Raw genomic sequence first — 14317 nt, 5'->3', positions numbered from 1 at the left:
TGTGATTAAAAGACCTAAAGAAAATGAAGGCGCTAGGTATGGGTATGTTTTAGAGGAAAATATTCCAGATAGAGGGAATAACAAGGCAAGTACACCTACATAAAACCTGTAGTTAACATCATACTTAACAGTGAAAGACTCAATGCTTTCCCCCCAAGATCAGGAACAAAGCAAGGATGTCTCTCCTCTAACTGCTTCTACTCAACATTATACTGTCCTAGCCAGTGAAATAAGGCAAGACAAATAAATAAAAAGCCTAAGAATGGAAAGAAAAAGAAATGTTCTTATTTATAGACAACATGCCTGTCTATGTAGAAAACCATTAGAAATCTAAAAAAGTAAAAACAAAACTACTGAGTTTAGCAAAGGGAAATAAGGTCAATCCACAAAAATCAACGGTATTTCTGTATACTATCTGGACAACTGAAAACAAACAAACAAAAAATGTAAACTAGCTCCAAAAGTTGAAATACTTAGGTATAAATCTAACAAAACAGGTACAGGATCTGTATGTGAAACAAAATACAGATGACTCTTGAACAACAGGAGTTGAAGTGCCAAACTCCTACATGATCAAAAATCGACAAATAACTTTTGACTCCCCCAAAACCTACCTACTAATAGCCCACTGTTGACTGGAAGCCTTACTGAATAACATAAATAGTTGATTAACACATATCTTGTATGCTATATATATTATGTACTATATTCTTAACAATCAAGTAAGCTAAAAATGAGAAAATGTTACTAAGAAAATCATAAGAAAAATATGTTTGCGGTACTGTATTATATTTATCAAAAAATCTGCATATAAGTGGATCCATGCAGTTCAAACCTATGTTGTTCAAGGGCCAACTGTACTGATTAAATAAGATTCAAACAAGAAGACATACTGTGTTTGTGGAATGAAAGTCTCAACATAATGAAGATGTCAATTCTTCCAAGACTGGTCTATAAGTTTCATGCAATTCCAAACAAAATCATACCACGATTTTGTATAGATATAGACGAACTACTTTTAAAATTTACATGGATAGGCAAAGGAAATGAAATAGCCAATACAATTTTGAAAGAGAAGAATAAAGTTGGAGGAATCGCACTACCTGTTTTAACTTACTATAAAGCTACAATAGTAAAGACAGTGTGGTATTGATGAAGAATTAAATACTAATATCAACGAAACAGGCCCACACAATATAACCATTGATTTCTGACAAATGCTAAAGCAATTCAATGAAGAAAACACAGTCATTTCAACAGTTTTAGAGCATCTGAACATACTTATGGGAAAGAAAAATGAACTTCAACCTCATACCTCATCAAATATTAACTCAAAATGGATTCTACGTCTAAATATAGAATGTAGAAGTATTTATTGAGCATCTACTTACACACTTCACACAGACAAGTAGGGCATACCCTGTTCTCCCTAGTCAGTCTTTAATACCCCTGCACAAGTTTTCCTTTCTCATCCTGAAACTCTTCTCTCCAAGAGCATGCTCTGACCACCCCGTGTATCAGATTGGCATCAGAAGCCTATCCTTGGCTCAGTAGACTGCCATCATTTATCCATCTTGCTTCCTTTTCTCTGCCCTGAGTCCTTCCCTCATGCACTATTCACTTAATTATCTCACTGCCTACCTCTCCTTTTCAGTGCTGTAGACCCTGGCTTACAATGCCTCTACTCCCAGACTGCTCAATTTTCTCTCCTCTCCATTAAAACAAACAAACAAAGAGGAGAGAAACAAACAAACAAACAAACAAAAAACAAAAAACAAACAAACAAACAAAAACTTTTCAAGGGCACCTGGGTGGCTCAGTTGGTTAAGTGTCTGCCTTTGGCTTAGGTCACAATCCCAGGGTCCTAGGATCGAGCCCCACATGGGGCTCCCTGCTCAGCTGGGAGCCCGCCTCTCTCTCTCTCACTTTCTCCCTCTACCCCTCCCCACCATGTTCTCCCTCTCTCTCCTGCTCTCAAATAAAATCTTTTAAAAGAATTGAAAAATTAAAAAAACAAAAAAACTCTTCCATGAAGTCTTTGTAATTAAAAGAAGTTTTATCCCGTCCTGACATGCATTTCTAAGACTTTTCCTTCTATTTTTACTTCAATAGACACAATGCTTATATTGTCTCCATTTATTGATTTACATGCCTATTCAGAATTTACATTATTTTGTGCATACTTTATACATTTAGGACACACAATCTTTCGGTGACTATTCGAATTGGGATTTTCTTTTATTCCTTCTAGAAAGCACCTATGCACAACACCATATCTAGACAGACCCTAAATATATAATTATCTACTGACTGAGATACTCTCAAATTAAATAGAAAGAAGCAGACCTCTGTGTGAGTAGGAACTCACCCCTCAGGGCTTCCTGATAGGGTCGGCTCATTAGATCTGCTGTTTCAGGAGGAAGCAAACACTGTCCATGTCTGTGACCCTGGAACCTTGTCATTTAGAGTCAGCTCATCCTGCTAGACCATTTTCTGAATTGCCAGCAGGGAGGAGAAGCCATAAGTGGAAAATGAAAACTTCCAGAGATAGTGACCAAAAGGCATCCTCTTCAGAGCTGAATGCTGAATTTGGAGAGTGACAGAATCAGGAATTTCAGTATTAATCATCAAGTATTTCAGCAGTGATGGTGTTAGTCCTTTACAGATATAACATGGGGGCTTGCCTTGCCCCCTCATCCAAATAAAAAGAGGAACCAATGGGAGTCAAGATAAAGAGAACTTACTGCTGATTTCACTTCAAATCAAATTCCAAGGGAACTATCTGGGAAAGCCTGGACAGGAGAAAACAGAGCCAAATTCAGTTCTAGATTCTAAAGCAAAATCAGAGTTGGAGGCTAAGAGAATATTCCCAGAGGGAATATTCTTTCTTTCTTTCTTTCTTTTTTTTTTCCCCCTAGTTTCTTCCAAGTTTCGAACTCCTTTAAAACCCCAAACCCCTACTTGGAAGTCAGAATTCACAATTCAAAGACAGAAATGGATTTTTTAAGTTCCTTTTGAAACATCCTCTTCTCTTTCTTTCCTTGAGCCTTTTGAACTTTTCTCTCATTTATTAGTAGCAAGAGGAACGTCCCCCAAAGAAGAAAATATGTGATGAAACCTTGTTATAACATCTTTCCTTTTAATGTTTTTCTACCTAGATCGGGCAGTTTGAAAAGTCCCAGCTGAAGGGTTAGAAAGCAATGTTGCTGCCACATCAAATTTTCACCCACAAAACCTTCAGAGAACTTCCTATCAATAGGAAGGATTACAAAGAAAATTTCACCACGTCTGAAGTGGCCCATCTAGAGGCAAGAGAGACTTCCGTTAATTCTGAATCCATACTGCCTGTAGCTGCCTCCGTGTGCCTGATGGCCAGTGAGTTCCCTGGAATAGGAGTGTGTCTGTCAGGCACAGGCATCTCTCTCTCACCACACGCAGCTGCATGCCAGGGGAAGGGGCTGCTGCTAAGGCGGCTACAGAAATTTGGGAGGAGCCCTATTTCCTGGTGACCCTTTCTTTGCCTTCTGACTTCACACCCCACATTTTGTTTGTTCCTTATAAAAAATTTTTTTGTTGAGGTATAATTGACAATGGAATCTATATTTTTTTTGATGTTCATGTTTTTTTTGTTGTTTTTACTAACATATCATGTATTATTTGTTTCAGGGGTACAGGTCTGTTTTTAACCTTTTTAGGATTTGGGGATGTATAACATGAACAGGAATGTGGGTACAGGAAACAGGAAATGGTCAACTGGATTACTCTCTCTGCTTTTATATTACCGTTTCACACAAGACACACAGAGGTTAATCCTCTCAGCCTTGTTAAGAGATTAGACAAAGAGAACCAATAATTCTATTTTATAAACACTAACGAAGGGCTTGTTACCTGCCCAGCAGCCCAGAGACAGGAGTGTCAACCAGGAGTTCTTTGATGCCTGCTTCTGAAAACAAGGGCTGCAATAGTCTAGCTACCAGGAAACCTCAATTTAACAGAATGGGAAATCTTAGACAACGGAAGTTTTTCTTTGCATTTTAAGCTCTCCTCTCTATCTCCTGGAAAATAAAAGTGCTATTGTGGGGGCACCTGGGTGGCTCAGTGGGTTAAAGCCTCTGCCTTCAGCTCAGGTCATGATCCCAGGGTCCTGGGATTGAGACCCACATCGGGCTCTCTGCTCAGGGGGGAGCCTGCTTCCTCCTCTCCCTCCGCCTGCCTTTCTGCCTACTTGTGATCTCTCTCTGTCAAATAAATAAATAAAAACCTTTTTTTAAAAAGTGCTATTGTGAAACAGAATACATGTACAGAAAAGTGTGCAAAACAAATGTACAACATAACAGATATTATAAAGCAAAGGTAGATGTGACCACCACAAGGAGCAGGAGCCAGAGCACGGCCAACATCTCATCTCTCAAAGCTAAGGAGTCCAGCGATGGACCTCTTTTCAAAGTCTGGGGCTAACATCCTCCTAAGCATCCCGACTTTGGTTTTTTTCCATTCCTCTCTGTAGTTCATCTCCTAAAGAAGTTTGAAAAGTAACTACCCATATCAACGCTCTTTGAACTAGTGACCCATTTAATTTTAATAAAACAAATATTTAAAGGTTTGAAGCAGGGTAAAAATAAAAATAAAAACAGCAAGGAATATGGTTTCTCATGCTCTGAAAATATTGGCATATTCAGGTTTTGAGGGACTTTGCTTCCAGCAAGAATGCTGTGATGAACAACCTACATCTGCTTTCATAAGAGACACGTGCTGAAACAAGTAATTGCAATTTCAGTAAAAACAGCACGAATTATTTCTGTCCAGGAAGGTTTTCACACCGTCAAAGGCTGTAATATTCTAAAACCAAAAAATATAGAATATGGATGTTTTAAAACTTAGAATCTTAATATTCTGTCCTTCAACACTGGATACACAATCTCCTTAGAACTGATTTTGGAGGCAAATATCATCATAAGGACATAAATTCTAGACAGAAAGTGAAGGAAAGGAAAGTTACTGTTGCTTTAGGGCAAAGCCATTTTATCTTTATCTCCTTGCTGCCTAGATGGTGTCTTATTATTAGAAGCTGTTCTATAAATGTTGATTGAAGGGATTTGTATATGAATAATTTCAGAAAAAGAAAAAAGAATTATGCTTATTAGTTTTGATATGTTTTTGTGGCTTCTAAATTGTACTCAAAATGTGGAGAAAATAAAGCTTAGGATTTCAAAAGGAAATTATTATACACAATGCATGACTCAGGAGTACAAGGAAGCTTATTAGGAAAACATTTGTTTCCAGTCTTCTTTTTTACTTTTGTTTCCTTCAGGAGGTATGGAATGCAGTTTGAAGGCAAGATTCACAAAGTTACAAGATAGGAGGAAAGCTCTTTCAGTAAAAAAAAAAAAAAAAAAAAAAAAAGAAGAAGAAGAAAGAAAAAGCAGAGGCTATCTCTTTGTTCCTGGTTCTTCTCCCCCATTTAGGCGATCAAGGGCAAACACAAGGCTTGCCGGCAGAGCCTGACTTCTTGCATCTCGCCACCTAGTGGCCCAGGCTGCGAAATTGTTTTTATTTTGCCAATGGCTGAAAAACTGGAAATTCCAGAGTTGTGAACAGATTTGACAGATCGTTACTCATATTTATGAGAGAGTATAAATGCCAACTGACAAGTCATTTGGATAGATTTCACTTCAAAGTGTACGTATTAGGGGTATTAGTGATGGCTGTATCTTTGCCCCTGCACGTAAGTTTCCTGATAAGACCTAAGTGTCTGGTGAGGGAGCCCTGCTCACATCTGGCCACTCTGAAACAAGTATCTGTAATTTCAGCAAAAACAAAAGAAACCACTTCTGTCCAATAAAATCCTCCCACCTTCAAAGGCTGTAATACATTAAAACCAAAAATAAGTGTTTTACAATTTAGAAGCTTGATTACCACCCTGAACTCTAACGTAGGATGCACCATCTCTTTATTTTTTTTTCTTTTTCTTTTTTTAAATTTTTTATTTTTTATAAACATATAATACATTTCTATACCCAGGGTTTATTTTTTTAAAAAATATTTTATTTATTTATTTGACAGAGAGAGATCACAAGTAGGCAGAGAGGCAGGCAGAGAGAGAGGGGGAAGCAGGCTCTCTGATGAGCAGAGAGCCCAATGCGGGGCTCCATCCCAAGACCCTGAGATCATGACCCGAGGGCAGAGGCTTTAACCCACTGAGCCCCCAGGCGCCCCTGCACCATCTCTTTAGAACCAAGGTTTGAGGGTAAAGTACTTCATAAGGAGATAATGAATCAAATCCTGGCTCTGCCCAAGGGAGGTATGGAAAGAAAGGCAGAGGCAGCTTTCTCATGGGCACCCTACTATTTTTGTTTAAAGGAGCATGTTTGAAGAAAGTTAAGAACTGTTTTCAACTTTCTTTCCAAGTAAAGATGATGCAAAGGTTGTGGACTGCGGCTTTTTTCTTAGCCAAGCTTTTCATTCCTCTGCTTGTTGCTAAAAATCAGACCTGGCAGCCACTCCCTTTTAACATACAAAGGCCCCAAACTAGACATGGTGCCAATGACTTCAAGAGGGACATGGGAAGAAAGAAAAGGAAATAATGAACAATGACAAAGAGGCTTCTCCTCCTACTTTGTTTCCAGACCCACAGCTGTTTCCAGACAGACCCTCGTCCTTGAGAGGAAAGCTGTGAGAAGGCCTAGTGGGCTGCCCAGCCAAAGGCAGCAGATCCCAGGTAAATCAAAGGAACTTGACCAAATGGGAAAGTATTTGGCAAAACAGCAAAGACAGGGAAGTTCTGTTCTTTGGCCCTAGTTTCCTGCTTCCCATCATAAGAACTGAATGAGAAGCTAAACAGAAGTCATTAAGCAGGAGATGGCTGTGAGTGGCCGGGCATGCAGGCCAGTGATGGACCTATTCTAGGTTGGTTAGGAGAGTGGGGGGTGGGGTCACTGACTGGGGAGTGAGTTGGGCCAGGTGACCTCTGAGAGCCCACAACTGGGTGACCTTTGGATTCCCCACATTCCCTTCACTTAGAATCATACATGAACAGAAATAATCTTCCCAAAAATTCTAGGTCAACTGAGACCACCCTAGAGTGCTTAGCATGAATGAATGATAACATGTGGTTTTATAAATGGAAGAATGAAAAGAGGCAAGCAGAGAAAATGAGAAGTCTAAGAGTTAACGTTAAAAAAGTGTGTGTGTGTGTGTGTGTGTGTGTGTGTGTACATAGCACATATACACTGATGCTGTGCGATTACACTGCAAAAGAAACAATCACTTTCCTTTTCTTGAAGTTAGTTAAATGGACTTTTACCCCTGCTTAAAGTTCCAAACGGTAGTAGTGCAGCCCTGGCCGAATTTCAACACAGACAAGGAAATGCCAGCAGTGCCTATGGAAGCGTCAGGCCCAGGGAGGTCAGGGGGCTCCATGTACCTGTTTTGGTCAAAGGAATTGAGAAGAGTTGCTGCAGAAGCTGGTTTTCTGACGTTCTCAGGACCACAACCACATCAGCAGGGAGCGTGTCTCTGTTTTTTTCCAGAACCCCGGAAGCATCATACAACACCTGCAACAGAAACAGCAAATAGCAAACTAGCCAGTGTCGTGCACCGTCGGCGACATCGGCAAGCTGTCTGAGGTCAGTCACTCATCCACCCATTTAGAGACTTTATCTTGACTTTATCATGACACAGCCATGCTTGTAAATCCAGACCATGAGATAAGGAGGAAAAAAACTGTAATTTCTGACAAGCCAATTTATCTCAACTTCTCATTCAGGTGTGCTTTGAAGAAAAGGGACATAACAAAGATACATCATGTGAGAATAACTATGAAAACAGATTGGGCACTACGTGCATAAAACACCTATCTCCATTTTACTGGTGGGCAGAGACTCAGCGAGAAACTGAATGACAGACTGTGGTCACACATCTCACAAGTGGCAGGCAGGCTTCCAAACCCAGGCAGTTTGGGCTCCCTGCTCATAATCACCAGACTGTTGTAGCTCCCCAAGGTACTCACTGCACGTGACTGACTGCTCAGGGATGCGGAGCCATTTTCAGCTCTTACAACAGAAGGGATCCAGGTCACAGAAATTTTAAGGAACACTCCAGAGAAATAATGAACTCAGGAAAGGACACGAAGCCCAGAAAGAAAACAATCCTTTCCCATCCTCCCTTAAAATCAAGAAAGAAGAGAGAGAAGGGGAAGATGGGTGAATAGGAAATTGGAGTAAAAGGACACAGAGACAGACGGGCAGGTGCGAGGAAGAGGACAGGAACGGGGGCAGGGCTCAGGATAGATTCGGGTATCCCAGACATGGAGGACGTTAATATATGGCCAGACATCAGTGCTACAGTGAATGGGTTGCAATTTCTAACAAAGATCCAAAATATACTCTATGCACTATGTGGAAAGAAAAACAATTCTCTTTACTTATATTAGAACTGCCTTTCAGCCAACCTCCAGTCAGATAAAATTCATTTCAATACCATTATATGAATATAAAAAATAATTTCAATAAATCTTACTATTGAATCAACAATATAATCCAAAGCGTCTTTTGTTGAACTGCTACCCTTTTTTTGGACCCAGGTCCTCAGCACACCCCACGAGAACAAATTAGCCATAATTCCAATGACTCCTCTGAGAGTAACTCGAGCAATGAGTTGTTGGCTGCAGAACCAGAGAATTTCCCAAATTAGTCACTTTATGCTTCCTCTGCTTCAGAAACTTGAAATGAGACTGAGGCATAAATAATGAAAGGTGGAAATTTTGGTTAGTGTTAAAAAAGCGTAACATCTGGATGATGAAGGGAATTTTCTTCCTTTCTGTCTAGACATTTTTGGTGCCCTGTAGACACAGAAAGTGCTAAAAACCAAGCCCCCACTGTGATATTAACCCTCCTCTTTTCCCTGCGCACTTCCCAGTGAACGCGACACCACATTTTCCCTCTGGAGAGCTGTCACTTCTAGGCCAAAGCTCAGGTGAGAAGCAGAAGGCAGCACCGCAGCCAGCCCAGCAAGAAATGGCTTTTGGCTAGGGGCGACTTTTTGAAAGCAGAACCATGGAGAAAGTTTGGGAGTTATGATTGGGTGTTCTTAAAGAACTGAAAGGAGAAGGAAGTTGGCAAGCAATTTTGTGAGCAGCAGAGACAGGCTAATAGGGACACTTACCCCATGTCCGGTTCAGGTTTACTGACACAGACACACACTGGCCTCACCTTCCCAGCGTAGTGCAGAATGCCAAAGCACAGCTCCACTCCCTTAGGCCTCCAGAAGTATTGGCTTCGTAGATTATCTTCAAATTTATCTGTGTGGATTGTCATGTTTACAAGTTACAATGAGAACCGTCAGCTCCTTCAAACAAAGAAGTGCTCCTTGAGCCAGGAGTGACCCAGAATAAGGGATATTCAGGGCAACCTAAGGTTATCACTGTATGTACAACGATGGAGAAAAATGACACAGGCTTACAGTCAAGTCTTTGCTTAGTTGTTTCATGTTGTCTTCAGTGTCAGGTTATGCCCTAAGACCTCTTGTTCTAAGAACTCCTAGCATGGACACTGATGACACCAGAACTCTGGTCAATTAGCTTTAGAACCATGAAGATATCCCATGGAAGTCAAGCAAACCTCGCATGAACTTATTGTGGCAACTTCTGATGATTTTATAGGTAAAAGAAAACGACCAAGTGTGACAATTTCAATGCCTAGAAGGGAATCTCTCCCACCAATCAATTTTCTATCTGGCAAAAAGGCTTGGAGCTTCCTGTTCCTCCCTCAATATATAATTTTTGCTATTGTTGTAACTCAGGGTCTACTCTGTGTGAGGAGCTGTGCTAAGTACTGAAGGGATGCGAAGACTGGTGCTTTGTTGCCCAAAACATCTCACAATCTCAGTGTGGGATGAGATTGTGTGGAACACCAATGATTAGAGGAACGGGGATAAAATGTAGAGCGCCTTTTAAATGTCAGGAGGAGGTGTCTTATCAGCATCCTACAGACAAAAGTAACTTAATGAAAAGGAGGTTTTAGAAAGACTAAATTAGCTGGGATGTTTAGGGTAGAGTGGGTAAGTATGAATCTAGAGGCCAAAAGACCAGAAGAGTCTTCTATACAAACCTGGACTAGACAAGGATGGGTCCAAGCAGATAACATGACAGAAGGGTATGAAAAGGACAAGAAGCAAGTATTGATTATAGGAAATAAGGGAGAAGAAGGTATAAAAATGATATTGGCAGCAACAGGACAGTGAGGAGGGCTTGGTGATGGGTTTGCCTTAAAACACAAATCTATGAGGACATCTGCTGAAGATATCCATTCATTAAAAACAGGCTCTATACTTGCACAACCTAGTGGGAGGGCCAGAATACCAAGTCAAAATACCAATGAAACAAGTTCTCACCTGAGTGTATTATGCCTTTTCCAAGAGACACTTACCAACTAGGGTCTGATCAGTTGCTTGGGGAAATCGACTTTCCTCATCCAAAAGCGCAAGCAGTCCCAGGGGTTTCTGGAGGAACATGTCCAGGAGTGGGCGATTGTCCTCATACACCACAGGTGTAACATCAATGCCTTCATTCTGATATTCCATCTGGAGGAACACAGATTGTGAGTCTCTCCAGCCTGAAACTGGCCTATGTAGCACCAGGCTGCTTCGGTGTGCACTTCTGTGTTTGGCAATGCTGACTGTATGTGGGAAATAGGCTGTCTTAGGATTGTAGAAAAAGGCTCTTCTGCATACCCCACTGTTGAAGCTTTGGGTATAAGTCTGGCCTACAGGCAGCCTGTGGCAGACAGCTGAAGCAGCAAAAGAAGGGACAGTGCTGTCTCTCAAACACCAACTCAGTTAGTCATAATTTAGAAACTGACATGGAATAGAAGGGCAACTGAAAAAAAATTATTTTGGTGATAAATATGGCTTAAACCAGGAAGTAAGCAGTCTTTAATTTTCTGTAAAGCATTCTATAATGGAATCATCTCGGACTGAAAAACTAGAAAACTCCAGATTTCCCAGGGAATAAATACAAGGAGCTGAGTGAAAAGAGGTTGAGTTTTGTGCAGGGTAGGAGGGGAGAGGAGAGTGATAGAGCTCTATCCAGTTCCACTGATAAATCCAATACTGATATTTTTACTCTATGTCTTGTGTTTATGTAATCACAGTGCAGTGTGCGTGTCTTCGCTCCTAAAGCAAAGGGTTCAGTCAGAATATTTCATTGTTGAACTACTCCATACAGGACAAAATTTTGGGTTGTGGTAGAAACTGGGGTGGAGGGAAAGTCCTCCTAGCCTTTGGGCACATGAGCTTCACACTCTGTTTTATTTACCATTAACCTCATAAGGGAAAGACTTTCATTTGGAGAAAACCAAGAACATAGCTTACGCCTCCCTGGAGCCACTCCCCCTCCAAAGTCACTGAGTCACTGTGGGATCTGGTGTGCAGGAGATGGGGGGTGGAGAAGGCCTCTTTGGGAGTTAGGAAACACAAGAATCTGTGCCCTGAATTCAAGTCCATCCTGTGTCATTCTGGACACAACATAGATGCTTCTAGTCAAATAAAGTAGAAGAAAATGTAGCATTTTGGACAATGTCCATGAAATAGTTTGGAAGCAACATTTAAATAACTGGCTTGTCACCAGCTCCGCTCAAGAAAGAAAATGTGACTTTCCACAGAAATCAAGACTTTTTCTCTGGCAAATTTCCGCTATTTATTTTGACAGACTGTCTCACCAGTGTTTTTTCCTTAGAATCTTTTACCTGTCAGCCTAACAGGGTTTCTGCTTCAAATTGTGGGCAGCCTGGAGACACCTTCCCCATCAGGTTTAATTACTTCAGAGTTCACTGTTACCTGCTCAAGAGCAAAAACGTGCTGGTTGAAATAGTACTGGATTTGCTCATTGGCGATGTTTATGCAGAGCTGTTCAAATGAATTTCTCTGAAAGTTCTCGAATCCAAAAATATCCAAGATCCCCACATTAATACCATCATCTGCACTACTGCATGAGAGAGAAGAAAAACGCTTTTTAGGGGAGGAAACATTCATCTCAAGATGATGAAAATGTATGGGCCCATGCATTTACCAACTTACAGAACCACCTGTGGAAAGCAGCATTCAGCTGCCTCTAAGGGAAGAAACAGTTTGTGACTTACACCAGTCCTTCCTACAGTCTTTCAACAGTATTTCCAACTTTTTTTTTTTTAAGCAGTAGAGTCCTTTAAAATCTCACTTAGAAGCTCCTTATAGAGATTAGGGAGGAACCACTTGGTTGGAAGGGGCTAGAACTGCTGCCCATTCATTCTTCGACCTTCCCACCCATTGGACTTAATTGGAAGAATACTCTAGAATTTGATGTTGTTAATTCTTCCACAACATAGAAACCACTAATGCTTAGGAAACAAAAGGTAGTAGTAGCAGCAGCAGCAGTAAATTATAAGACATGGAGCTCTAAAACTTTTCATGAAACAACACTATGAGGAGGATATTATGCCCCTCATTTTACAGAGGAGAAAACTGTGACTTAGAACATGGGAGCTAATCAAACTATATAGCTAAAATGCAAACCCAGTTGGCCCAGCTCCCAGATAAGCCTATTCTCTTAAATACTACACTATGATAGCTGTCAGTCATGTGCCTCTTCCATTCTCCTGGATCCCCTTCTCCTTTCACAGGAAAAGACCTGAGAGCTTCACTAAAGGAAACTCAGGAGAGGACCTAACACTTCCTCTTGCACATCCTGAGAGACATCCGGGCCACTGACAGCTCTCCCAAGGCCTCTGCTTCCCGAGGGCACTTGCCATATGCTTTTGTCTGGCTGCAGGAGTGTATTGATGCGATTGACAATCCAACTGAAGAGCCTCCCATACAATGCTTTGGACATAGCATCTCGGACATCCGCAGCCCTATCGACAGTATTGGCTCGGACGATGGTCTCACCACGGGTGACCACACAGTATGAGATAAGGGCCTCTTGGAGTTCTTCAGGACTGATGCAGAGAACGGAGGCAGCTGCAATAAAGGGTAATGATGACACCAGAGAATGTACTCATCCATCCACCCATCCACCCATCCATGCAGCCAGCACTGACTCAACATCTATAATGTGCCAGGCTCTGCCTAGGCACTTCAGATGCAAAAGCAAGGAAGCCAGGTCCCTAAACCCAAGAAGTATCTGGATGGATACAGTATCTCCCAAGTGGTTCTGAAAGCTCTTCACAGGTGTTTGATGAGAAAAAGTGAGAGGAGATGATCTTTGGTCAAAGAGTCGGGGACTGTATTCAAGAGTCATGAAGCATCTTAGTTTATTAAAAGCAGTGAAAGATGCTGCAGGTGTTTATTTAAATCACTTTTTTTCTAATTCAGGATTCTCATTCCTTGTGTCATCATTATTACCCTTAGAATTTTAAACAGGTGCCTGCTTGTCCCCTGCAGCTGCTGATACAGTGTGGATTCAGATAGGGGTCCACCTCTTGCATTTTTCAAAAAATTGTAGATGATTTTCAAAAGTAGCCAATGTTGACACCACTGCTAGACCTGCTATGGAATTCTTTTTGGCAGAGCTTACGGAAAGAATATTGATGTTCCACAAGTCATCCTTTGGAAAATCCTAGTTAGTGAAAACACTCACACTATATTTCACAGCATCTCGAGAAACTACCAAGATGAAAACTACCAAAGTGAAAGAAACATGCAATTTGACTACACAGGGCACAGATATCAAACAATTACCGTTTTCCAAAGCTTCAACATTGGGCACCTCACTTTTATCAGTTTGATGTTGAGAGGAAATAGCCGCAAACTCAATGCTTCCAATATTTAAAATCCCAGCCAAAATTCTGTACACTGAGTGCACCTCCTGAAAAGGACAGCAAGAACTGTGTTTGGTCACTGCCAATCCAACCAACAAACCACTAGCACTGCTAGCTGTCCACCTAAGTCCAACACCCCCTCTTTCCTGAGCTCCCTTGCAGTTAGGCAGTGGAACTCAATTCCCAACAAAGGAGCAAGTAGGATGATGTGGGCGAATTCAGAGCCTAGCCTTACAGAAGCAAACATGCCTCCTCCATGCTTTCTTTCCCATTATTGCTGGCTGGACCTCCCAACAACCCAGCCTCCCACACAGTTGTCTAGGATTGCTGAGACCAATGACTGCATGGAACAAAGTTGTTCTGCAACATGAACCTCTTACTTTGAAATGCTTCCATAAGGGACCACTGATCTTCTTTGTTCTTTAAGCCACTTTTAGCCATTTACCCTAACTAATACCAGCTCTAAATTCAGGTATGTTCTTTCTTCAAAATGAAAGAGAGGAGTTTCCTTTTCCACTTTTGAATAT

General features: G+C 41.2%; 1 protein-coding gene across 1 annotated transcript in view; it reads right to left on the bottom strand.

Moving 5' to 3' along the window:
- The window catches only part of MYO3B (myosin IIIB), a 296489-nt gene that overhangs the window by 188917 nt on the left and 93255 nt on the right, over positions 1 to 14317 (bottom strand). Inside the window, exons 8-13 of the mRNA XM_032354332.1 lie at positions 13711 to 13837; positions 12780 to 12990; positions 11833 to 11980; positions 10425 to 10578; positions 9210 to 9298; positions 7424 to 7553 (exon numbers count right to left, since the gene is read on the bottom strand). Coding sequence (XP_032210223.1) covers positions 7424 to 7553; positions 9210 to 9298; positions 10425 to 10578; positions 11833 to 11980; positions 12780 to 12990; positions 13711 to 13837 — 859 coding nt within the window. The remainder of the gene's footprint in view (positions 1 to 7423; positions 7554 to 9209; positions 9299 to 10424; positions 10579 to 11832; positions 11981 to 12779; positions 12991 to 13710; positions 13838 to 14317) is intronic.

This window comes from Mustela erminea, chromosome 8 (assembly GCF_009829155.1).
Source record: "Mustela erminea isolate mMusErm1 chromosome 8, mMusErm1.Pri, whole genome shotgun sequence".
NCBI lineage: Eukaryota > Metazoa > Chordata > Mammalia > Carnivora > Mustelidae > Mustela > Mustela erminea.
The sequence above is the reverse complement of the archived record's forward strand: the minus strand, read 5'-3'. Positions and strand labels throughout refer to the sequence as shown.